The 26,032-nt window shown below is 42.5% G+C and overlaps 1 protein-coding gene across 1 annotated transcript; it reads right to left on the bottom strand.

Annotated features, from left to right (window-relative positions):
• Nucleotides 1-3,189: 3,189 nt before the first annotated feature.
• dnaja2a (DnaJ heat shock protein family (Hsp40) member A2a) lies at nt 3,190-25,741 on the bottom strand. The gene is made up of 9 exons (XM_078400440.1): nt 25,590-25,741; nt 17,696-17,755; nt 16,473-16,696; nt 16,305-16,385; nt 14,717-14,850; nt 12,209-12,405; nt 7,037-7,181; nt 5,592-5,719; nt 3,190-4,481 (listed from the first exon to the last, which is right to left on the bottom strand). The coding sequence occupies exons 1-9, from the start codon at nt 25,665-25,667 to the stop codon at nt 4,290-4,292; spliced, it is 1,239 nt and encodes a 412-aa protein (XP_078256566.1). The 5' UTR covers nt 25,668-25,741; the 3' UTR covers nt 3,190-4,289.
• Between the last annotated feature and the right edge of the window lie 291 nt (nt 25,742-26,032).

Raw genomic sequence — 26,032 nt, 5'->3', positions numbered from 1 at the left:
CCTTCTTCAGATTAGTGTTGTTAGTCGTCCACGTTTCTGCTCATCACAAATTTAGCATTGATAAATGGCCAGTTATTTTTAATCCCTGCCTCACTTCACATATGCAACCTTGACTGAACAGTAAAACTTGCTACAGCCACATGGGGGAGCCAGAGAGCCACCTGCTGTGCTAAAACTTGGGGAACTGCAAAAGGTACCAAGGATAACTAACTGAACCACCATAACTGTGGAGGAAGGAACTGCAGATGCTAGTTCAAACCGAAGATAGACAAAAAAAAACTCAGCAGGTCAGGCAGCATCTCTGGAGAAAAGGAATAGGTGATGTTTCAGGTCGAGATTCTGCAGAATGAATCAGGGGAAAGGGAAATGAGAGATAGAACATACATAGAACAAATTAATGAAATATATGCAAAAATGTCTTATAGATTCATGATTAGTGTGGGTGTCAGGGGTTATGGGGAGAAGGCAGGAGAATGAGGTTAGGAGGGAGAAATAGATCAGCCACGATTGAATGGCGGAGTAGACTTGATGGGCTGAAAAGCCTAATTCTGCTCCCATCACTTCTGACCTTATGGAAAAAGCAACGATAATGAATGAAATGTAGTCCACAGTGGGCTGTGGGCAAGGTGATAACGAATTATACAGATGGCGAAACGCAGCAAGATGACAGTAAAAGTACCCGCACTTTGGTGGGGGAGGGACGGAGAGAGGGGATGCAAGGGTTACTTGACTAAGACGGTTGTTTTTTTAAGTTGCAGAGAAAGTGGGCATTTGGGGAGATCTGTGATTGAATAGTGATTGAGAGACAATGACTAATGGCATCTAGAGTTTAATCTTCCATCACCACCATGCCAGCCCAAGGTACACTGCTCCCTTTCAGTGGGCCATAGGAATTGTTCTCAGTTACTCACGATCACTTGTGTTCTTACAACTTTATTGGGAGAAGATGCAACACCAAAGATGGCCCTCTACCCAAGACAACACCCATTCCTTTTCTTCAAGATGCTACCTGACCTGCCGAGTTACTCCAGCACTTTGTGCCCTTTTGGTCCAAGGTTCCAGTTTCTTCTGCTGCAGTAGCGACTAGCAGACTCTCATTTTGTGCAGTGTGGTGACTACACATGGGTGAATGTTTTTTACAAGTTGCATGCCATATTCTCAATCCCACTCTGATATCTGGCCTCCCAGCCTTTGAAAGTTCAAGACCAGTACCTCATCCTCCTCTCCAACAATGCAGCACGGAAACGGATCCTTCAGCCTAATTTCTCCTGCCAACCAAGTAGATGAACTACTTGCTTGCTCCTACTCTTGTACCTCCAAACCTTTTCTACATGTACGTTTAAATGTCTTTCAAAGGTTGTAATTGTATGCAGCTCTACCACTTTCTCTGACAGCTCATCTTCACCACCCTCTCTGGATGAAAAAGTTGTCTCTTAGATCCCCTTTAAATCTTTTGCCTCCAACCTTAAACCTATGCCCTCTGATTCTGTACTGGTCTACCTGGGGAAAAAGACTGATCATTCATCTTATCCATTCCCCTCATGATTTTATATACCTCCACTATAGCACCCCCAGGTCTCCTATACACAACAAAAAAAGTTCCATCCCATCTATATACCTCAGGCTGCCCTGTCCTCATTGTGAATCTTTCCAGCTTGATGTGATGTTTAGCTTACAGATACAGCATAGAAACAGGCCCTGCAAGACCATGCCAATCAGCGATCCCCTTACATGCAGATGAACATCCTATATATAAGGGACAATTTACAATCTTTTACCTAAGCCAATTAACCTTCAAACCTGCACATCTTTGGAGTGTGGGTAGAAACTGGAGAACCCAGGAAAAAGCCACGCGGTCACGGGGATAATGTACGGACAGCACCCAGAGCCAGGATCGAACCTGGGCCTTTCACGTTGTAAGGCAGCAACTCTACCACTGGCCATCATGCTGCCCTTCCTTTAAGAGGGTATCCTTCCTATAACAGAGTGACCAGAACCATATACAGTACTCCAAATATATCACCAATATCTTGTATAGCTGTAACTTTACATCCCAATTCCTGCACTCAGTACCGACCGATGAAGGCAAGCATGCCAAAGGTCTTCATCACCCTGTCCACCAATGTCACTACCTTTATGGAATTGTGCATACACCCCCAAGTCTGTTCTACAAAACACCCTGTGGCTTTTATCATTTACTGTGTAAGGTTTGTCTGGCGTGTCTTACCAAAATGCAACATCTCACATTTATCACAATGAAACGCCATCTGCCATTCTTCAGCCCAGTTGATCAAGACTCCTGTTATCACCAATTTGATATAACCTTCTCCCCAGCCCACTATACCATGTTATGTGCGTCGAGCTAGTGCAATAATTCCAGATAATTAGTTATCTCAGCCCCTTTCAAATGTCAATTTCAGATTTCATTATTTGTCTCATATGTAACATGATCCCAAGTTATTGTTTCTGAAGCCTTTGCTTTCTTCTCAGTTGGTATTATGACATGAATTATTCAATCTTTCCAGCTATACTCCCCTATCTCTGCAGATTCAACACTATTCTTATTTTCAATGTTCCCCTTGTTTGGCAACTTGAAATATTAGAAGAGCATAATCTGGGGAGAGGAAAGGCTAAAAACATTTTATAGCCTTTTAAAAAAAATTGGATTTTCAGCATCTTGTGCATTTTACTTTTGGATTACTCTCCCAAAGAACCTACATTCAGAAATGTAATAATATGCAATAGTCAGTGATGAAAAGTGGGTAAATTCACCAGATACTTACAATCTCAATCTACTCCACAAGGTATGCAAAATTACAAGTAATTCCAGCTATGCTGCTGTCAACTAGCTATGTGCTAGACTCAATAAACTCTAAAGGTTTAAAGAGGAGTCTCATATTTAAATACTTTCAGCAACTTATTCTAAACATCCATAATTGCAAGCTTTCAGAATTCTGATTTCATAATTACATCTCTGCCTTTTTTCCCCACAACCTTCGGTGACTCCTTTTGACCTGGTGTTAATTTTGTGGTTTTTTTTAAACAAGCTCGCTCATTTTATACGGCTTCAGAAGACTGTGCATGCATCTTGCTAGTGTTCAGCTATGGGGTGATGCAGACAATATTTACAGAGACCTGACTAGATTTTGCTCAAATAAAAAGAATGGATCCAGAGTTTTATCAGGGTTCAAATTATATATTCACAGCCTCTACACAATGGTTCCAAAATAAATTCCCATTATCATCTTTAATCAATGCCATCCATTTCACTTGTTGCAGGCCATGTTTCAAGTTTGTTATAATTTGCTATATATATTTTTTTTAATCAGACTTCACAGCATTTCTAGTAAATGGTTTACATCTTTAACATGCCTGCTTCAAAATGGTCAAACCAGCCAAATATTTAACAGTGCATACAAATGATTGTAACTTTTCCAAAACCTTTTTTAATTTGAACAAACATTTTAAACATACGACTCAATTTTGGACTTCAGAAATAACAGTTTGAATATGGAAAGAAAACATTATCAGTGTTACAATGCAGAATGGTCTAAAGACCTTCCAGAATTTAAGGCAAGGGGAGGGGAAGGAAAAGAAAAAGCAAAATAAAACCTAGTCCAAGCTTTATAAAGTGAACAGAATGGGTCCAGCTTGCAAGCACAGGTTCAGAGTTAAAAAATGTTCCTCTGTTGCCATTTAAAGTTATTACTTAACAACCACAGAACTAAGATTCTAGAAAAGAACCTTATAACCACGTTATTTTGATTTTTTTTGTTGAAGCTCTCAAACTTATAGATGAAGTTCCACGGGGTGATGTGACATGCAGCTGTTTGGAGATATGTGCACCACTAAAGTCTTTTATTATTTATGTTAGCAGCTCATGTGATTTCAGCCCATACATCAAGTGTACACAAATAAGGGCTCTAAAACATCAAGAAAACTCCTTTTTTAAAATGGCAGCAGAAAGCAAAGAATGTACAGAAACATTTTTCTTTAAAAAAGCAGATACAAGGACAGACAAATTTGTGATATAAGTTTAATTTTCACCAGCCGCTCCTCTGCGTAGGTGTCAAAGAGTTGAGCACCTCACACTGTGCCATGGTTAGTTGACTTTAAATTATACATTCGGTAAATATAATTAAAAGTTACATATACAGCGAAGAGTTGTCCGTCAGAGTTCCTCTGGATTGAGTTGTGACAAAGTCCAGCTTGGCTCTTAGCAAAGTCAGATGAAACCTGAAAATATCCAAAACTGAACAGAACATGGTTTGCAAGTGTTTTATCAAAGTTTACTGATGGGCGCACTGAACGCCTGGGCCAGTGTGGTGGCCCCCTTCCTCGTCAGAGCTATCGTTGTAGGCCTCCCGCCTGTTGCCACCAGCAGAGCCGCGAGAGTTGTCAAACTCCTGCAGATCCACCTCCTCCACATCTCCAATCATCTCAGGGACATCAGGCCTGGCTGGGAGGAGATCTTCCAGTTCCTGAACACAGCAGAAGCATTAATATTGCACAACATCTTTCACCATAAAAAATGTTTAAAAAACCCCCAAATTTTATGTTTCCTGGTTAAATCTACCAGCGTAGGTGAATGTGAGTGCTTAAGCCTCCCATCACCACCGGGAGCAAGTTGAGAGTTGGCACATTGGATTTTAACATCACGTCCTGTGTATTTGTAAACATTACTATGACACTAGTAATATATCTAATAATAACTAGTCACAGAGGTCTGAAGAAGGGTCTCGACATGAAACACCACCCATTCCTTCTATCCAGAGATGCTGCCTATCCTGCTGAGTTAATCCAGTATTTTGTGTCCATCTTCACACTATAATATGTTGTATTAGATACAAGGGAGGCACAGAAGCAGTGTGAATGAGTGATCAATGGTCATCATGGGACAAAGGGCCAGCTTCCATGTATTTCTATAAATCAAAACAAGGAACTGCAGATGCTGGAATCTTGTGTAGAACACACGAGTGCTGGAGTAACTCAGCGGGTCAGACCGTATCTCTGGAGAACATGGATGGGTAACGTTTTGGCTCTTTAGACTGATTGTTGTTGGAGGGAGAAAAGCTGGAAAAGAGATGGTGATGGAACAAAGCCAGGCAACTGAGAGGTGGATACTGGTGAGGGAGATACACACAAATTGCTGGAGTAATTCAGTGGGACAGGCAGTATCTCTGGATAGGAGGAATGGGTGATGTGTTCGGGTCGAGACCCTTCTTCTGAGGGAGGTTGGTTTGAATGGCAGATAAGTGGCCAAAGGCTAGAGATGAAATTGAGAGAAAAGGAGACAAAAAGGTGCGACGAGGAGAGAAGGGGAGTGAAATGTTAATCCGGAGAAAGCGATACAAGTGGAAGTACAATATGGGGCATGCACTCAAATTAGGAGAGGGTAGAGTGGGATATTACCCAAAACTGGAGAATTCAATGTTTGTGGTATATTACTATAACCATATTCTTAGTAATATGTACTATTCCTAGAATAGAAGTAATATTCTGTGACTTTAATCTAGGATAACATTATTTGCTAAAAAACCTGATTGACTGACTGAAACAAATTTAAATTAAATTGAAAACTTCCTACTTACGGAAATTTTCTCGGGGCTAATCCAATTCTGCTCAGGGAACTGCACATCAAATTTGATGTACAAGTCTCCTTTCTCAAATGGGTTACGATACTGTGGCATTCCTTCACCCTTAACAACGCGAACACAACCTGTGGAAGAAATGACATCCAAATAAACGAATTATGTAAATAGCATAAAGGTACGATTTCTCAGACGGACAGGACACTGGTGAGCATCAAAATACTGCAATGAAGAACACAGACAGCAATTCATTCACTATTACAGTTTTATATCATTCCTCCATGAAACTAGGGGACAGCAGGTCGCACCGCTCCCTCTCAGATCCTGGGACCTGGGTTCAATCCTGACCCTGGGTACTCGTTGTAGGCAGTTTATACACTCACCCCGTAACCTCAGTGGCACGTTATAAGATCATAAGTGATAGGAGTACAATTAGCCCATTCGGCCCATCAAGTCTACTCCGCCATTCAATCATGGCTGATCTATCTCTCCCTCCTAACCCCATTTTCCTGCCTTCTCCCCATAACTTCTGGCAGGTGCACTAATCAAGAATCTATCTTACTCTGCTTTAAAAATATCCACTGACTTGGCCTCCACAGCCTTCTGTGGCAAGGAATTCCACAGATTCACAGCCTCTATAAATGGTTATATTGCCATTGTAAATAGCCCCTAGTGTTGGTGGGTGTCAGCTGATTCCTGGAGTAGATGAGCACCCAGGAGAGAATCGGTTGTAAGAAAAGTGGGGGAAATTGGTCTGATGAACATAACAAGAATTGATAATCCAAACAGCCACCTGTTGTGTTATCCCGCAAATCAAAAAAATACATTTCTTTCAAAACGCATTGATTCCTCCCCAGATCTGGGTATCCATGGAGATGGTCATGTGCACAGGTTATGTTCCATCCTTTCCCCAAGGAGCAGGGAGTGAAGAGCTAGAGGATTTAGGTTTAAGATGAGAGATTTAACAGGAACCTAAGCGGCCAAGTTCTCCCACACAGGGTGGAATGAGCTACCAGAGTAGCTGAGGCAAGTACCATACCAAAGACATTTGGCCAGGTATCTGAACATTGAAGTTGAGGGTTATGGGTCTCACACAGGTAAATGGGACTGGCATAGATGGGCAGGCATGGATGAGTTAGGCCCAAGGGCCCATTTTCATGATGTATGAATCCATGATGACAATTTTTCATTCTTCTAACGAAGTAATAGGGCTAGAGCACAAGTAAGATGGAGTTCCAAAGAAAATATCACAGCTAGCTTGTTTTTAAAGCTGTTATTTTAGTTACTATGCATGCAAACACAACAAAAAAAGACTCGCATGAACAAGATGTTTGTAAATATCAATTCCCAATGCCAACTGGGATGCCAACATCCAATGGGCTCCAATTTACAAAAATATGCTAATAGATGCCAGAGGAGAAAATTGGTAAGCGTGCCGCCAGTACCTGGTTCAATAACCTTCCCTGGGGGATACTTCACAACAATATGTCGTCCATCCAAATGTTGGAATGTGAACTGAAAACCACAGAGTGCTTCAACAAGACCAATCTTGTGGGTCATGTGCAAGTCATTTCCCTCTCTCTGAAACACCTAGAAAAGCAAAAAACATCTTTAGTTGTTCTGTAACTTAAGTGCAACCAATGTAAGAGTAAAATCAGCATTAACAGCTAGAGATAGACACAAGAAACTGGAGTAACTCAGTGGGACAGGCAGCATTTCTGGATAGAAGGAATGGGCAACGTTTCAGTATCTGAAGAAGTGTCTCGACCCGAAAGGTCATCAATTCCTTCTCTCCAGAGATGCTGCCTGACCTGCTGAGTTACTCCAGCATTTTGTGTCTATCTTCGGTGTAAACCAGCATCTGCAGTTCCTTCCTGCACATTAACAGCTAGAGCACGGCACACCACGAGAAACGTACTCCAAAATAAAAATAGAATGCCGCATATACCGAGATGGCAAGTCTCATCTGTGGGCAGAGAAAAGACAACAGATTCCAAGTTGATAAAATATTAACACTGTTCTCTCTACAGATGCCACCTGACCAGAGTATTTTTAGCATTTACATTCTATTGCCCATCTCAGGCATTTTCAGCACATTGCTTTTCAATTAGTGCACTCCAACTGTGCTCCATATACTTATGGACAAATGCAAATTTAAATTCATTACAAGCAGCACAACTATAACTTCACCAATTAATTTTATAAAAACAGCCAATGCTATATCATTACTTTTGAGATTTAACACAATTCTTGTTTTCATGTTTACCAATTTTAGTTTGTGGTTGAACACTGCATGCATTTAATTAGTTTATAGCACTGACATTATGAGATGATTAACTTTTGTTTGACAATTCTACTAAAGGAATGCATAAATACATACAAAATAAAATGTCTCACAGCTACATAAACCACCAATAAAGCAGTAATGAACTAGACAGTTATACATGACAATTACATTTGGTCGCTTTAACTGAATTAATTGTGCCAGGGTATTCACAGAATTTACTCCCATAAATTTATATTTGCATTAAATAAGGCAATAACCATTTGTCTCTAGAAATGTTGTGGTCAAATGCTGAGACGCTTCCTCATTCCGTATCTCTTCCTTCACTCTACCTCTGAAATTCGAGATTGGTCTGATTGTATTTATGTGTAATTTAGTGATCGGTGTGAAAACAAGGCCTTTGGCCCACTGAGTCCACTCCGACCTGTGATCACCATTATGCTAGCTCTATCCTTCACACTAAAGGCAATTTACAGAAGCCAATTAACCTACAAACCTGCACATCTTTCAAATGCAGGAGGAAACGAGCACCTAGAGGAAACCCACGCAGTGGCAGGGAGAACGTACAAACGTGGTACAGAAAGCAACTCTACCTCTGTGCCAGTGCCGCCCCTTAAAGTATTACGTGATCTGATTGGACAGCATGCAAAACAAAGCTTTTCGCTGTACTTATGTACACATGACAATAATATATCTATGCCTAAACACCACAAAGTTTGTGGAAAATAACACATGTTGAAATTCATTCACAGTGGATGAATCTTTGCTCCCGAGGACAAATTAGTTTCATCAGTGCAGACAGAGAGGCAATATGATGCTTCAGGTGGTTGAGCGGAAAAGGAGAAGTGTGATTTACTCCATTTTGGATCCTTTTTCAGGCAAGGGATCAGCAAAGAAGAGCCTTATATAATGGCTGAGTAGACTGAATCAGGCTCCATTTTCGACACGTGTTCTGACACATGAGCCGAGGTTAAATGTGACTTGTGCAAGTCAGAAGCCAAACATCATCCATCTTGCGATACTGGCCCTCTCCGATGTTCAGTCCACTCAATGCCTGCCAGTTGGGTGTGGAACTGGAAGCAGGAGCCAGCCCCGTGGAAGGGCTCTGCACAGAGGCTCATTGCACACCTCCCGATTCAGGGACTGTTTCTTCCAAGTTGCTATCAGGCAAATGAACAACCCCATCACCTACTAGAGAGCCGACCATCTTCCTCATTGGAGATCCTCAGACTGTCTTTAATTGGACTTTACCTTGCAGTAAACATTATTCCCTTTATCCTGTAACTGTACACTATGGATGGCTTGATTGTAATCACGTATAGTCTTTCTGCTGACTGGATAGCACGCAACAAAAAAGCATTTCACTGTAAATAGTCATACAGCGTGGAAACAGGCTCTTCTGCCCAAATTGCCCACACAGACCAACATGCCCCTTCTACACTAGCCCCACCAACCTGTGTTTGGCCCATATCCCACTAACCCCTTTCCTATCCACGGACTACATGTTTCTTAAACGTTGCAATGGAGTCTGCCTCAACTACCTCCTCCGACAGCTTGTTCCATAGACTCCCGCCCGTTGTGTACACCACCTCAGCACACGTGACAATAATAAACTAAACAAAGCTGTCCGCTGACCCATGCTGGACTGGGGCTAGGAAAAATTCCATTGAGATGCTTCATGCCGAATTCTTCAAAGTATTACAAGGATGTGGATGTGATAATTCAGTTGTAGTTGGAGATGATGGTATTGGTCAGGATGCTGATGTTTCCAACAGCCAGTCCACAGAACAGTTGATCTGTGCGCCAGATTCCATCCAAGTGAAATAGGTTCCTCTCAATGTCCTCACTTTAGGGCCAGGGACCTTTTTATTAACAATGTAAATATAACATTCAGGTGAATTATTTTAGAGGTAGAGCATGGAAAAAAGCCCTTCGGCCCACGCCGACCATTGATCATCCATTCAAATCAGTTCTATGTTATTCCACTTTCCAATCCGCTCCCCACACACCAGTGTAGGAAACAAACTGCAGATGCTGGTATAAATCGAAGGTAGACAACAAATGCTGGAGTAACTCAGCAGGCCAGGCAGCATCTCTAGAGAGAAGGAATGGGTTACGTTTTGGGTCGAGATCCTTCTTCAGACTGACACCAGTGGCTATTTAGAGGCCAATTAACCTATAAACCCACATCTTTGGGATGTGGAATGAAACTGGTGCACCCAGAGGAAACCCACGCGGTCACAGGGGGAACATACAAACCCCATACAGACAACACCTGTAGTCAGGATCAAACCCAGGTTTGTGGCGCCGTAAGGCAGCAACTCTAACACTGCGCCACAGTGCCACTTCAGCTATTCAATAATAAAATTAAAAGGGCACTGGATTATTATTAAAAGTTAGAAATATGCAGAGTAACTGGGATTGAGGAGATGAATTAGGCTAATTAGACAGCAAGTTTAATATGCCGTTGTTCTGTTACAAACTTCACAGGCAGCACCTGAGGTCAGGATCGAACCTGGGTCTCTGGCGCTGTCAGGCAGCAGCTCTGTCCACTGCACCACTGAATTTGAGCACCATTCTATTTTCCTTGCCTTAAATAACCCTGCGTTGGAGAAGGTCGGGAGTATAACAGACCAGACCCTGGCTCTGAGATGTTAACTGTGCCTGGAATTCACAAGACCATCCACATTACCGATCTAGGAGCTGGACATCTTTTGCCTATTTCTAGGTTTTTACCCACCTATAAATTTGAAAACCAGTGTGTTCATATTTTGCAGAGTTGGTCCCTTTATAGATAGTGTAAATCTTAGAGTAGTAACAATCCACAATCACCCACATATTTGTTTTAGTGTAACAAACCCTTTAATTCCCAAATGTAGATTACTTGGAGAAATGCCAACTGCGCTTGTTAGCTTGTAAATCAAAGCAGGTTAAACTATTCACTTTTTTAAAAAACGAGGGAAAATTGGCTATTTGTAGCACAAATTCTGCTCTTTCCACCTGTCTTCAGGCTGCAATTCTGGTCTCTACTAGTGGTACTTCACAGAGGAAAGGTCATCTTATTTAATCACCGGCATCAGGTACAAATAAACGATATAGATCACTATTTTGTCTATGGTGATTACCGACACCCAGCCAAGAATTTAAAGAATTAATTAGGACACTCTGCATGCCTTTTCCAGTTGTAAAGGGAGCCATGGCAGATGCTCTGCTACTGCAGACGTTGATGCACGTACACCTTACGGTCGGCCTTGTAGTCACCTTGCTCGAAGGATTACTTGATAAAAGAACAGCCAAAATATGTATTGGCTAACCTGCTGAATGTTCTGGAGATGCGTAGGAAAAAACTGCAGATGCTGGTTTAAATCAAAGGTAGACACAAAATGCTGGAGTAACTCAGCGGGACAGGCAGCATCTCTAGAGAGAAGGAATGGGTGATGTTTCGGGTCGAGACCCTTCTTCAGACCGTCTCGACCAGAAACATCACCCATTCAGTCCCGCTGCGTTACTCCAGAATGTTCAGGAGACGCAGTTTCACTTTCACATAAATATTGTTGCATTGACTATATCAGGGTTGAGCAGATCTAGCCTGAAGTTCATGATTACAAGTCACTATCAGCAATGGAGGACATCGATCTTCACAACTGCTAGTTCCCAGATAACACAAGGACTCCAATCCCAAGAAACCCTCCTGTAAACAGCCTTTTTGATAAGTCAGAAACATCCTTTTTTCTATAGCCCGTATTGTATTTCTCTATATTCTCTATAATTCTTTACTTTCATGGAATGTTTAAACTTTCTATGAAAGTTTCGCCAACAAAGAACAGTAAAACTCTTCAGCCCACAATGTCTGCACCAAACAGGATGCCAAGACCAACTCTTAACTGCCGGCACAATCCACACAAGGACCTTAGGTGCTGTCTGTGTGTGGAGTTTGCACGCTCTCCTTGAGTCACCCAGTTTTCCTTCGGGTGCTCGGGTTTCCGCCCACATCCCAAATACGTGTCGGTTTGTAGGTTAATTGGCTTCTGTAAATTGCCTCTTGTGCGTAGTGAATGCATACAAAAGTGGGCTAACACAGAATTAGTGTGAACGGGTGATTGAAGGTCAGCATGGACTCGGTGGGCTGAAGGGCCAGTTTCCATGCTGTACCTCCAAACTCCATAAGCTCAGAATAAATTAAACTTGAAAAAAGTTAAATGAGAAAAAAAAAATCAGCATTTACTCTACCAACGAGCAGTTACAAACCTCGGTTTCCTATAGATCAAATAAAACTCGAAAAAAGCTCAGTGAGAAAAGTCAGCATTGAATCTATTCCCGTGCAGTCACAAACCTCATTTTCCTTTTCCTGCAGAACGAGGATAATGTCTCCAGGCTCCACGCCAGGAGACTGGTCTGCTTCGCCACTAAACGTAATACGCTGTCCATGTTTCATCCCTTTATCTATATGGACTTCTAAAATCTTCACTTCCTTTATCACCTTCTTCCCCTCACATTTCTTGCATCGATCCTTCTCATTGATGACCTCACCTGTAACATTCAAAACATTACACAAGTTAGGGCACAGGCTGAAGAAGCAAACTTTCAAATAACTTAAATTTACCAATTCTATCAGACAGCCCACATTCACAAACTATTAGTGACCTTGAAACTTTTTAAAAATAAATGACGTGCCTTGAATACGTAAACAAATTAAAATTGAATTTACAAGTATGTTGGGCTAATTTTGCTGCAAGTGGTTGGTATGAGGCATTCAAACTTGAGTAATGGTGAGGATGCAATGATGCTCTGCAGCTGATCTTGAAATGTCTCTGAAAACCAGCATTAACTTCAATAGCTATCAAAGCTAAGGGGATTGATTATCCAATAGACAGAACGCATAACAGTACAGCACAAGAACAGGCCCTTCTGCCCACAATGACCAGGTTGAACAGGATGCCAAGACCAACTCTTATCTGCCTGTACAATAATCCATATCCCTCCGTTCCCTGCATATCCATATACCCATCCAAAAGTCTCTTAAATGACACTATCGTATTGTTCTCAGATACCATGACAAAATACATAAAACCTATTATAAGTGAAATAATTTTTTTAAATTCTAAATCACACTTTACAAGGCCAAATGTACTAAAGGCTGGAGGCTCTGCAGAATTGTTGTAGAATACTAATTCCTTGCTGGTCAGGACATATTTGACTTCCTTCATCATGGGTTGAAAGGCAAACATTAGAGACTAGGTGGATAAAGGTGGCGAAACACCCAAGTCCCCACGTCACCGTTAGACTCACCATCGAGTGCTAACGTACCACGCGGAGAAGGGGGGATGCGTCTCTATGCCAGTCATGGGCTCAAACCCATTCACATGATAGGGTCATTCATCTTGATTACAAAGACGATGTGGTTTCCTTTCATTTTACTACTGGAAATGTTTATAAACCGTGAAAATGAAGTATGAGGCAAATAATTTTAATAAAGTAAGAAAGTCTACTCTAATAAGCTTTAATTTAATTGATTATTAGAGACATCAGGAAAATGTCAAAGACCATTGACAGCTGTAAGTCTTTCGAGGGTTTGCGTGATGGAGAGGTGGGATCACTAGGCTTGTCACCAAAGCCCAGTTGTTGCTCATGACCTGCTGTAGGGCAGCTGCCAGTCCCCAAGACAGAGGCAACAACATAAGCATTGTGAGTTGAAGAGAATGTGGCCCAATGAAAAATATTAAAGTAAACGGCAATAGCTTTATTAAAAAAATGAAAACAATCCTCACTGATATCAAACTAATCAGAGAACACTCCCTATCATCGGTGATGAGGAATGTCAGCAAGATGGAGCTGACATAAGTGGCATTGAGCAACAGACTGATAAATAGATTTGGCAGTCCAAGTGTGCAAGCTCTAGATACCAAATGTGCACGTGTAAACACACACATACACAGAAAGTGCAGGCATGTTTTCATTTAAACAGTGACACAGTTCAGAACTGCTGCTCGGATCAGCAAGATCAGGGCCGACAAGTTTGAGATCTGGTGGGAGTCCACATATAAAATAAATAATTTTTCTGAAACGGGTAGCGACAGCATGTCAAAGGTCAGAAACCACAAAGTTATTCTGATGGGATAAAGCACCGTGGACATGACCATAGGGGAGATAATACTAAAGCACAAGATTTTTTTCATAGCACGCACCACATTTTGCCAGGAGATAAGAATTGAATATGATAAAATGCCTCCAGTAAGCAATGTATTATTTTGTAAAATAAACGCCCTTTAAACACACATATTTGACACACTCAGGGTACCATTCAAATTCTTAAAAGCTGATGATAATTAATTTAAAATGTCAACAAAGGGCAAAAGGCTCCAAAGCCTGTGCATTAGCAGATAGATTTTTAGAGTTTAGGCTGCTCTGTCACAAATACAAACATAAGCTGCCATCTCATTGTGCATTCTCATTTCCAAAACCTCATCTGTTGCTTGGGGCTGAACACAGGGCAATAAAGTCAAAACAATGGAGCTCAGGGACTTGTTGTGGCATCTTTGCAAGACAAGGACTGTTCAAGACCTAAAGTATCTGACTGTTTTGTAACATTAGAAAACAGTCCTTCAGCCTTTACTTTTTACGATAATCATTTGGACAAGATATGCCAGCATGACCTTCTTGCAAGTATAGCCAAGATCAAGTTCTCCTGCACTTAACATCTATGTAGTAAATGTAAGCAAGACTATAAGGCTCTCTACATCTCAAATTCAAATTTGTTCTCAACACTCTGGGATTACTTCATATCCCTCTCATGTAAGCCGAATCACCAGGTGGTATTTGTAAACAGTAGACATGGACTTACCTTCTCCATTACAATCAGAACACACAGATTGCATTTGCTGAACCATTCCTGGTGCCAACTGTCTGATCATGATCCTCACGCCTCGTCCTCTGCAAGCACTGCACTTTTGAACAGCTCCTGGCTTTCCACCTTGACTGTTTAAAAAAGTGAATGCTATGAATAGAAAGAACTGATGTATTCAACAATACCGTTGGCACCTGACGGCGCTATTTGGAGAAAGGCACTATTAAGAACGGCATTAGATCTTTTTTGAATATTTGAACACAAAATCGACTTTCACTCAGTCTTTTACAATACGAAGACTTAAAAATGTAAATAGCTTTAATCGAGATTAATCCTGGAGAAATAGCCTGTGCGACAAGAGCCTACAAAGATTATTTAGTCGATAGAACAGGGTAACTAAAAAGGCATCAAAGAAATACTGAGTCGGTGCAAATTCATAAAAATACTTTTCCTATTTTGTTAAATCACGACATAAAAAGAGCTCAATTTTTGATGGTTTACATCTTCCTTTGAAAAGATCAGTAAAGATTGCCATCTAATGCCAAAATAAGATGCACCATACAAGGTCACCATTGATTCAGTTAATTAACAAGTGGCCACTTATACCAAGTAAACAGCAATCTTACAAATTAGTGCCTTCAAAAGAGAACATCTGCGATGTCCTTCAGAAAGTACGACCAAATTAAACTGTGATAAGAGTTCATTTTATAATAACTGGATGGTTCAGTTGAAGTTTCAGAGTCGCAATTAAAAAAATCCTAGCAAACTTCATCTATATACTAAAACTCTCGTTTGTTTGTTTGTTTGTTTGTTTGTTTGTTCCTGAACTACAGCCAAAACGGTACACGATAGCACAACAATTTTAGGCCCACCTTACTCACCGTCGTCCCTTTGGTTCTAATAGAAGAAGTTTCATTGAAATCGGTTTTATTTTTAAAGTTATTCACATTTTAAAGTTTAAATCTGTCTCCTGGGAGGGGGGGGGGGGGGAAGGGAGGGGGTTGGAGGGAGGAGGATAAGGGGGGGGGTTGAGGGGAATGTAGTGGGGGGAGGGGAAGGGCGGGTGGGGGAGGGGAAGGGCGGGTGGGGGAGGGGAAGGGCGGGTGGGGGATGGAGGGATGGAGGAGGCAGGGGGAGGGAGGAGGCAGGGGGAGGGAGGGAGGGGGGAGGGAGGGAGGGGGGAGGGAGGGAGGCAGGAGGCAGGGGGAGGGGGGAGGCAGGGGAGGGGGAAGGCAGGGGAGGGGGAAGGCAGGGGGGAGGAGAGGGTGCTGCACCAATGCAAGAGAGGTTTGGGCCCAATGGGTTCACTTATGTTTTATTAAATGCATACAATCTTTAGATGACTGCATTCAAATTTGAAGTCTTCTTGCCCCCAGCATGTTAATTGAAGAGCACCCAGCTTCTGATACGAGGGTCAACATTGCACACTCTAGCACTAAATTGCTGTTTTTGGTAAGGTTTTTGCAAGAATGAAATACTTTTTCAGATCCTATTCTAACCAAGACTTCAATGTCAATTTTTTTTTTTTAAATCAAATACATTTCTGGATTAAACTTCCTCTTTGATCAAATAATGCACAACTTACCCACTACACGAACTACAAAGAACATTTTTGCTCAGCTGTAGTTTAGTCGTCTTTGCATTGTACAAATCTTCTAAAGAAACCCTGTTGAATGAGTGAAAAAAAAACACATTTAGCAGGGCAATTGGTGGGCCAAAAGAGAGCCTTAGAAAAAATTAGAAATCCACTCACTTTAGGGGATGCACCATATCCTCTCCCCTTCGTCTACTGTTGCGGTTTCTACCTTGACCACCCATGAACCCAAAGAGACCCCCACCAAAGATATGTGAGAAAATATCGTCCATTCCACTTCCTCCACCACCGCTCTCTCGCAGACCTTGTTCACCATAACGATCATAAAGTTCTCGCTTCTCTGGGTTCGATAAAACTTCATATGCAAAGCTTATTTCTTTAAACTGTAGATGAAAAAGAATGTGTTTGAGTGCTCTCGTATCTTAATGATCAATTTAAACATGTTCAAACAAGATTTTGTGGCCAGCCATTTAGGTGAAAAAAGCAAGACTATAATGAAAGTACTTCTGACTATACATTACAAATATTTGTGCTGGAAATTCCCATCCAATACAAGTTTCCACCCAACATAAACATCAACTCGACCTCTGCCACCTTGGGACCAACAAACAATTCACTCAAGGAAAAATGCCCCAACTAAAAACAGGGTTTTATTGTGTGCAAAGGCAATCTCTTTCACAAGTAATCTAGCAAAAGGTCACAACCAAAATACTTGGCAAACAGGTGTAGTTGCAAAAATGCAGTAACCAATTACCAAAGACGTAGCCAATGCACCTATATGGTGGAATTCCTCTATTCACTTAATGGCAATATGCCATGTTAATGGGAAGCACTGAATGACAGCTGGCACCTACAGAAGCTGCCCAGGATGGAGTTACACATCCATGAGAGGAAGGCATTTAAATAACATTATTAACAGGATTTTATTTGGATGGGCCAAGTATATCAAGCTGCATGTTCTCAAGCACCTGCATCAATACTATTTTGCATTCAGGGCATTATTTAGAAAGGCAAACAATCACATCTATCACTCTGAAGAAGGGTCTCAACCCGAAACGTCACCCATTCCTTCTCCCCTGAGATGCTGCCTGACCTGCTGAGTTACTCCAGCATTTTGTGAAATAAATACCTTCCATTTGTACCAGCATCTGCAGTTATTTTCTTACACATCTATGATTGAAGGTATTTTGGAAAACAAGATAGCTGTGCAAGCAATTCATTTCTATTTTAAACATTTCCTTACCACACAAGCCACTGCCATTTGGCCTATTGAGTTTATGCCAGCTCAGGGAAATTCCTTACCCCCACTAAAATGCAAGTAGCTCATTCTCCCCATATTGCTCCTGAAATCTTAGCAATGTTTTATCTTAAAAAATCTTTACCTTGTCACCAGCATTTGGGTTTTTGTCTGGATGGTATTCCTTAGCCAACTTGCGGTATGCCTTAAGAAAAATGAATTAAGGAACAAATGAATTGCTAAAAAATATTTGATTTAGCCTGTATATTTTTTCCATTAAATTGTTTGTCAAATAACAATTGCAAACATTTATTTACTCTTTATGCTGAATGCATACGAATACGTTTGACAAAAATAGGGCAGTGGGAAAATCCAATTTACAAATAAAACACCCAAGGAATGTGCCAGATAGTCCGAATTCAGATTAGTTTTTCCCATTTACACCATGATGCAATTAAACTTCTTATCTGTGTGAAACTCAGAGGAAACAATAAACACAATAAGTAGAACTATAAATACAACGACAAATGCAAAACTGCAGAATGGTGCAGGTTGTAGTGACATTCTAAGTAGTTTAAAAACCTAAAATCGATAGACCTAACAAGGCAATGTTTAGCGCAAGAGTACATGGTAGCACCTCCAAAGGATGGGAGTATGACATAGCATAATAATAGAAATCTTATGGCTAAAATCAACAGAATGGCCAAGTTCAAATCTCCATTTCTACTTCCTGTGAATTACATCACAAAGCAGCTGGCAGAGCTTGGGGATTGGCTGGAAGGCAGGCAGTGATGGAGTAGATGCCCTGTAGATTGTGACAGGGTGTTATTGGCCAAGAATGGGTGGAAGTGGCCCTGTTGGAAGAGGATGGCAGTGACAGGAGGAAAATAAAATAGAAGCTGGTCTGCTGAAGTCATTATGTTGAAGGAGTTTTTTGTTCTTTGAAGGGAAGTAAAAACAAATGCTTGAATAGGGAAAATAATTGTGCTTTGCTGACAGTGACAATAACAGTGGAAAATACTTCCTACTATTCCAGTTCTGTGATGAACAGCGCCAATTTTTTTCTGAACGACCAAATGAGTAAGTTAACTCAATTTACTGCCTGGGCTGTGATACAAATCTCCACAAAGAAATACCCCACCAGTTTTGCACAGGTGGTTGAGGATGAAGATATCACAGTGGGAAATGTCACCTCTTTGCAGGTCCCAGGACCAGTTGCCAGATAACTTGAAGGCAAGCCAGTGCAATCCTTTTATTCAGGAAGGCAGCAGACAACAGCCAGGTCATCACATGCTTGTCAGGAGGAAGTAATTGGGGGAAAAAATGTGAGGGACCCAATCAATGTGTGGTTGGAAATGCAGGGATTAATCAAAGGTGACCACCATGGTTTTGTTGGAGGGAGATCCTGTCTAATAATATGATTTACTTTACCTCTTCAAAAAAGTCAATGAACTTCAACAACAACTTTGACGAAATCTCACGCGTGAAACTGGTCCAACGGGTTAGAGCCAAGCAAATGGGATCCAAGACATTGGCAAATTAGATCCAAAATTAACTTGGTTACAGGAAGGAGTTATTTTAGGGATTGGAAACGTGACTAGTGATGTAGCACAGTCTTTGTTTGTTATATACTGTAAAGGTTTATTCCTAGGTGTTAACCACTCTGATGATCTGTCCTGGGCTCAACACAAAAGAATAATCATGAAGGAGGAGTGTCAGCACCTCTACTTTCATAGAACACGAAATACATTCCGCATGTCGTCAAATCATCTAACAAACGTCAACAGATGAAAAAGTATCCTGACTGGTTGCATCACGGGCATGACACACCTCACCATCAAAAGCATGAGCATGGGGCATCATTTAAAAAAAATTATACATCTGAAGTGAAACACATTGGAAGAACTAACAACAAGGGGCGGCACGGTGGCACAGCGGTAGAGTTGCTGCCTTACAGCGAATGCAGCGCCGGAGACTCAGGTTCGATCCTGACTACGGGCGCCGTCTGTACGGAGTTTGTACGTTCTCCCCGTGACCTGCGTGGGTTTTCTCCGAGATCTTCGGTTTCCTCCCACACTCCAAAGACGTACAGGTATGTAGGTTAATTGACTGGGTAAATGTAAACATTGTCCCTAATGTGTGTAGGATAGTGTTAATGTGCGGGGATTGCTGGGCGGCGCGGACACGGTGGGCCGAAGGACCTGTTTCCGCGCTGTATCTCTAAATCTAAAAAAAAAATCTAAAACAAGGGCTAGGCAAGGAGGCAAAAGGTTTTGGAAAGGATCTGAGAAAGAGTTATTTGGAAGCCGGAATACATGTCCCAAGGGGTTACAGTACAATTAGAAATCAAAGATGAGCTTTTGAACAACCTTGTCCTTAACATCAGCAAGACCAAACAGTTGAGTGTTAACCTAAGGAAAAAAGGGGGGGGGGGGTAGACAGAAGAGAGAAAAAGGGACACAACACCATCCTCATCAAAGACAGCTTCAGGTTCCTCGGCATCCGTAACACCATCAACCCAACCTGGTGGCTTCACACTGATGAGTAACAAGGAAAGTGCATCACCATATTCGCTTAGGGTCTGAGAAGATTGGTCATGTCACAGGATGCATCTCCGTCTGGCATGACAACGGCTCTGCTCTTGACCACCTGAGTTTTTGGAAAACAGTGAACACGGCACAGGCGCGTCACTTCCTTCCATCCAGTCCATCTCCACAGTGGGTTGCATCAGTAAGCCTGGAGATATCATCAAAGATGTCTGCCACCCTGGCCATTCCCTTTACTCTCTTTTAGCTTCTGGGAGAAGACAGGAGCTTGAAAGCCCAGACATCTAGACTTAAGAACAACTTCTTCCCCACTAACATCAGATCCAATTACCTCTTTCACACCCCTTCCAAGGTGCTGCTACACACACTAGCTCTTAATACTACCTCTTTCAGTTACACTGTTATTTGTACTTCTTTTCCCTGCAGTACTTCAGATTATACTACAATCTTTACAGTATTCTGCTCTTTTGCATACGTCATTGTATTTATTGTTTACCTATCACTACCCCATGTACTGTTTACTCTACAAGCTTCATTCGAACAAGGAGTTTCCTGAACTCTGGTATCTATGACAACAAACTAATCTGAATCACCAACGCATAAAGCTACAGACCATATGCCTGGTAAATAGAATTAGTAAAGATGGGTTGTTTCTGTACAGTCAAATTCTATTCCATCCAAAGTCCATCAACTTAGAATGAAAATGTATTCAGAATTATTAATTGCTCCAAGCTGCCACCACTAAAACTCAGAGTATATTATTAAGTCATTGGCTCACAATGGTAGGCCTTGAAATGTATATTGTGTAACAATCGGTGCATTTGCTGTTGACTGTGAAGACTTATGTTTCATGATTTCATTTGTCTGGACTAAACGTGATTCTGCAGGAAGGAATTCAAAGGGGATTTATGTTACTGTATGGCATCTTGAACGGATGTAAAAAAAGGTGCTGATGTAATTACACACACCTTCTTCGCAAGCAGGTGGCATTCAATGTGGCTTTTCAATACGATGGGACCTTAAATTGAGTTGTCAGAACCATAAGTGGACATTCAATCTGATTTATAATCACTGTCGTAGTCAGTAGTCTTTTTTCACCTTTTTTTCCGCTGGCATGCAATCCTATGATTGACCGCCCTCTCTGTATTGTCTGGAGTTTAGAACTTATCACCCAACAATTCTGAGTTCTACTGAAAGGACATTAGGATCTACTTAAAACATTGTTTCTTTCTCCAGACGCAGCCTGACGTGCCGTGTATTTCTAGCATTTTCTGCTGGTGTCACGTCTCCAGCATCTGCAGTATTTTGCCTTTGGGCGAGACTGCCCCAGTTTGAAACAAAAGCTGTACTTTGGAGGAATTATATTTGTGCATTTTGTCCTCCACATCTTATGTTCTTATTCTTCCAAAATAAATACATCTCAATTTGCCAAACCAGATAATGTATTAAATCTATCAATAGTTAAATGCGAGTTTGAAACCAAGTCCAGCTCTGATTCTTATAGTACAATAACCCTAATTTGAAATCACCACCAACTGAATAATCTATATAGTAAAACTCTCGTTTGTTTATTTGTTTGTTCCTGAACTACAACCAAAATGGTACACGATAGCGCAACAATTTTAGGTCCACCTTACTCACCGTAGTCCCTTTGGCTAATGGAAGAGGTTTCATTGAAATCGGTTATATTTTTTAAGTGATTCACATTTTAAAGTTTAAATCTATCTCCTAGGGAGGGAGGGAGGATAAGGGGGGTGGAGTGGGGGAGAGGAAAGGGGGAGGGTTAGGGGGGAGGAGAGGGGAGGGGGAAGGGGAGAGGGAGTGAGTGGTGGAGGGTGGGAGTGGGGAGGGGGTGGGGAAGGGAGGGGGTGGGGGAGGAGAGGGTGCTGCACCAATGCAGGAGAGGTTTGGGCCCCAACATGTCCACTTGGTCTAGTATCTATTAATTATTCCTTTTTTTATCAACCAAGTATCTTTGTCCGTACCATTCATTCAGCCAAGCATCTAGGTCAATTTAACTGTTATAGCATTCTCAGCATATCTCCAATGGTTTGGGTTCTTTAAATTTAGTTTTTGGGGGCCAATTGGCATTATGTTAAAAAAAATTACAAGACAACAGAATCGCTTATTCTTAGGTCCCAACATATGTGGAAGCAGAGGCGTGGGCAGAAGTATGACTTTTAGAACCAAGGGGATGGGAGAAAATGAGTATTCCATCATCCACTCGAGCATTCATGGCTGATCATGCACTCTCTGACCCAATCACACATCCTACTTCCTGTACTAGTGGAGAACGATGCACAATGGATTAGAGTTAGAGATATTAATGAGTCTAATTTTTTTTTTAAGAGATGGAGAAACTGAAAGCTACAGATTTCGAAAGCTAATATCATGTAGTTACCAAAGGAGGCATTGAGAGGCATGCAGGCAGAACAATAAAGGATGGCTTAAGTGCTGACTCGGAGAAAAAAGGGAAACGATGTAGGAATATAGGTTACTCCTAGGCAACTCTCACATATGGAAATTTAAATTGCAAATGGCGTACAACCAAATCCATGTTAAGACTTATCGGGCAGAAAGACTTGTGCCGTAGTTTAGGATTAGCTGGGGTTTAGAGTACATTGAGGATAGAATCTCACTCAAGAGACTCCAAGAAACATAGAAAATAGGTGTAGGCCAGTTGGCCCTTCGAGCCAGCACCACCATTCATTGTGATCATGGCTGATCATCCCGAATCAGTAACCCGTGCCTACCTTCTCCCCATATCCCTTGATTCCGCTTGCCCCTAGAGCTCTATCCAATTCTCTTTTAAATTCATCTAGTGAATTAGCCTCTACCGCCTTCTGTGGCAGAGAATTCCACAAATTCACAACTCTATGGGCGAAAAAGTTTTTTCTCATCTCAGTTTTAAATGGCCTCACGTTTATTCTTAGACTGTGGCCCCTGGTTCTGGACTCCCCCAACATTGGAAAAAATTTCCTGCATCCAGCTTGTCCAGTTATTTTATAATTCTAAACATTTCTATTCTATAAGATCCCCTCTCATCCTTCTAAATTCGAATGAATACAAGCCCAGTCTTTCCAATCTTTCCTCATATGACAGTCCCGCCATCCCGGGGATTAACCTCGAGAACCTACGCTGCACTGCCTCAATAACAAGGATGTCCATCCTCAAATTAGGAGACCAAAACTGCACACAATACTCCAGATGTGGTCTCACCAGGGCCCTGTACAACTGCAGAAGGACCTCTTTACTCCTATACTCAAATCCTCTTGTTATGAAGGCCAACATGCCATAAGCTTTCTTCACTGCCTGCTGTACCTGCATGTTTACTTTCAGTGACTGGTGAACAAGGACACCCAGGTCTTACACTTCCCTTTTTCCTAATCTGACACCAGAGACAATAATCTGCCTCCTTGTTCTTGCCGCCAAAGTGGATAACCTCACATTTATCTACATTATACTGCATCTGCCCATTCACTCAACCTGTCCAAGTCACCCTGCAACCTACTAGCATCCACTTCGCAGCTCACACTGCCACCCAGCTTTGTGTAATCTGCAAATTTGCTTGTGTTACTTTTACTTCCTGAAATAGTGTGGCCAGTGACAAACAGACAGGAAGATTGTAGGAAAGAAGTCTTGGTGGCAGAAGATGCTATATGATGAAGAAAAGCCTATGAATATCGCTGGAAAGCAGTGAATGACCCCCACATAAAACATGCAGGTTTCCAAGAGTAATAAATTCTCCACAGAAATCATTAAATTGTTCTTCACTTCTTTAAAAGTATTACCATTTAATAAATTTAGAGATATCAAGTAGAATCAGTTAGCAATGGTTTCCTCACGGCCTGAAACTTAAAGCATCATTATAAACTGAAGTGGAAAAACAATTTAGAGACCCAAAATACTGCAGATGATGGAATCTTGAGCAAAAAACAGCTGGAGGAACTCAGAAGATCAAAACGCATCTACGAAGGGGAATGGATAAACGTAATTTCAGGTTGGGTAAAACGGTGTTTCAATGCTAGGCCATTTTCCCCTAGCATGCCAAGTCCTGAAGGGTCCTGACCCACAACATCATATGTCCATTTCCTTCCACAGATGCTGCCTGACCTGCTGAGTTCCTGTTTAGAAAAGTAATTTAGTAAATGAAACATCAGTAATTAGTTCTAAACAATTTAACCCCAAACATATTTAGAAGCAGTACTATTCACACAGTTGTGGGCATCATTAGCAAAGCCAGAATTTGTTACACATTCCAATTTGCACAGAGAAAGACGAAACCAGCTGTCTCTTTGAAGAACAGAAGTTTCTATGGCAAAGGTCCTCCCACTACTTCACAATGTCAAATGAATGACAAAATGCTTCTGAGTCAGGCTAGTGATGAACTCAAAGATGGTGACACGGAAATGCTTTACACCCAGATAAAGATTCATCAAGATCTTTAATCTCTATACCCAATAACAATGGAAACCCCATCACCAAGGGGACCGCAGCTGCAAATGTCAGCTCACCACTTCTCAAGGCATTAGGGAAAACTTATCAACACTGGTCTCCGTAGAATCACCCAAATCCTGTCAGTGAACAGGGGGAGGGGACACAGTTACCCCTCAGGGTGGGGAGGAGGTAGGTGGACACAGTAGCCCCTCGATGGGGGGAGGAGGTGGTGGTAAGAGAAGGGAACAGTGGTCCCTCGGTGGAGGAAGAAGTGGCGACAGTCACTAATAATGGGGGGAGGAGTACAATGGCCGCTCAATAAGGGAGGAGGATGCATAGTGGTTGCTCAAGGGGTGGGGGGCACGGTCGAAATAGGAGGGAAGGATTGGGAGAAGTTGGGTTAGGGGAAGAAACACCATCACCTCTTTGGGTGGGGGGGAACAGTGGCCCCTCGATGGGGAGGGGAAGATGGGGCCACAGTCTCCTCTGAATAGCGGAGGGGGGCATAGTGGCCGCAGGGTGGCGAGGGAAAGGGGAGGGGCAGTCACCCCTTAATGGGGTAGATGGGGGGGGGGAGAGAGGGGGGTAGCCACCTCTCAATGAATGTGTGTGTGTGTGTGTGTGTGGGAGAGGATCGGGATAGGTTTGGTGGGGTGAGGGAAACATTGGCCGCTCAGGGTGGGGAGGAGGGGGGATGCGCGGTGACACCGGACAAAATGGTGCCGCGGTGTCGAGTTGAGCGGCGCCGCCGATCCTCGCAGTGCTGCGGTGGGAGAACGGCCTCTCCCTGCCTGTTCCCCCCTCACCTCCATCTCCTCCCCCCAACTTCCCCCTCACCTCCCTCTCCACCTCCCTCCTTCACTTCACTCCCCTCCCCCCCCTCTCCCTCCTTCGTCACCCCCCGACCGTCTCCCCGCCGCCGACGCCGGGTGACCGGGCCGCAGTCGCGGCCTAGCCGGTCAGGCTTCTCCCTTCCCACCCTCCCGGCCCGCGCCGCTGAGCCCGGGCCGATTCCCCTCACCGCCCCCACCCACCCACACGGGGACGCGTGCCCACCTTCTTGAGCTCGTTGTCGGTGGCGGCGGCGGGGACACCCAGGATGTCGTAGAGCTTGGTGTCGGGCACGGACGCCATCGTGCGGGGAGGAAGCTGCTTGAGCGGCGCCGGCGGGCGGGGGCGGGGCCGGACGTGGCGTCACACTCGCCGCACACCGCGTCACTCTCGAGCCGGAGCCTCGGGCTGGTCATGTGGTGGTGGGGGGTGTACATACTGTGTATGTATGTATATATATGTGTGTGTATATGTATGTGTGTGAACATGCATGTGCGTGTATATACTGTGTATATATATATACATGTGTGTACATGTATACATACTGTATATATGTGTGTACATGTATACATACTGTATATATGTGTGTGTACATGTATACATACTGTATACATATGTGTGTGTACATGTATACATACTGTATATATATATATATATATAAGTGTATA

This window comes from Rhinoraja longicauda, chromosome 6, assembly GCF_053455715.1.
Source record: "Rhinoraja longicauda isolate Sanriku21f chromosome 6, sRhiLon1.1, whole genome shotgun sequence".
Taxonomy (NCBI): Eukaryota; Metazoa; Chordata; class Chondrichthyes; order Rajiformes; family Arhynchobatidae; genus Rhinoraja; species Rhinoraja longicauda.
Note: the sequence above shows the minus strand (reverse complement) of the source record. Positions and strands in the feature narration are given on the sequence as shown.

Excerpts from the sequence above, each read along its gene's own strand:
- dnaja2a (XM_078400440.1), bottom strand. The coding sequence starts at position 25,667 with ATGGCGTCCGTGCCCGACACCAAGCTCTACGACATCCTGGGTGTCCCC. Across the intron at positions 16,697-17,695 it reads ACCCAAATGCTGGTGACAAG|TTTAAAGAAATAAGCTTTGC; the intron begins GTAAAGATTTTT and ends TTTCATCTACAG. Across the intron at positions 14,851-16,304 it reads CTTTGTAGTTCGTGTAGTGG|TCAAGGTGGAAAGCCAGGAG; the intron begins GTAAGTTGTGCA and ends TTTTTTAAACAG.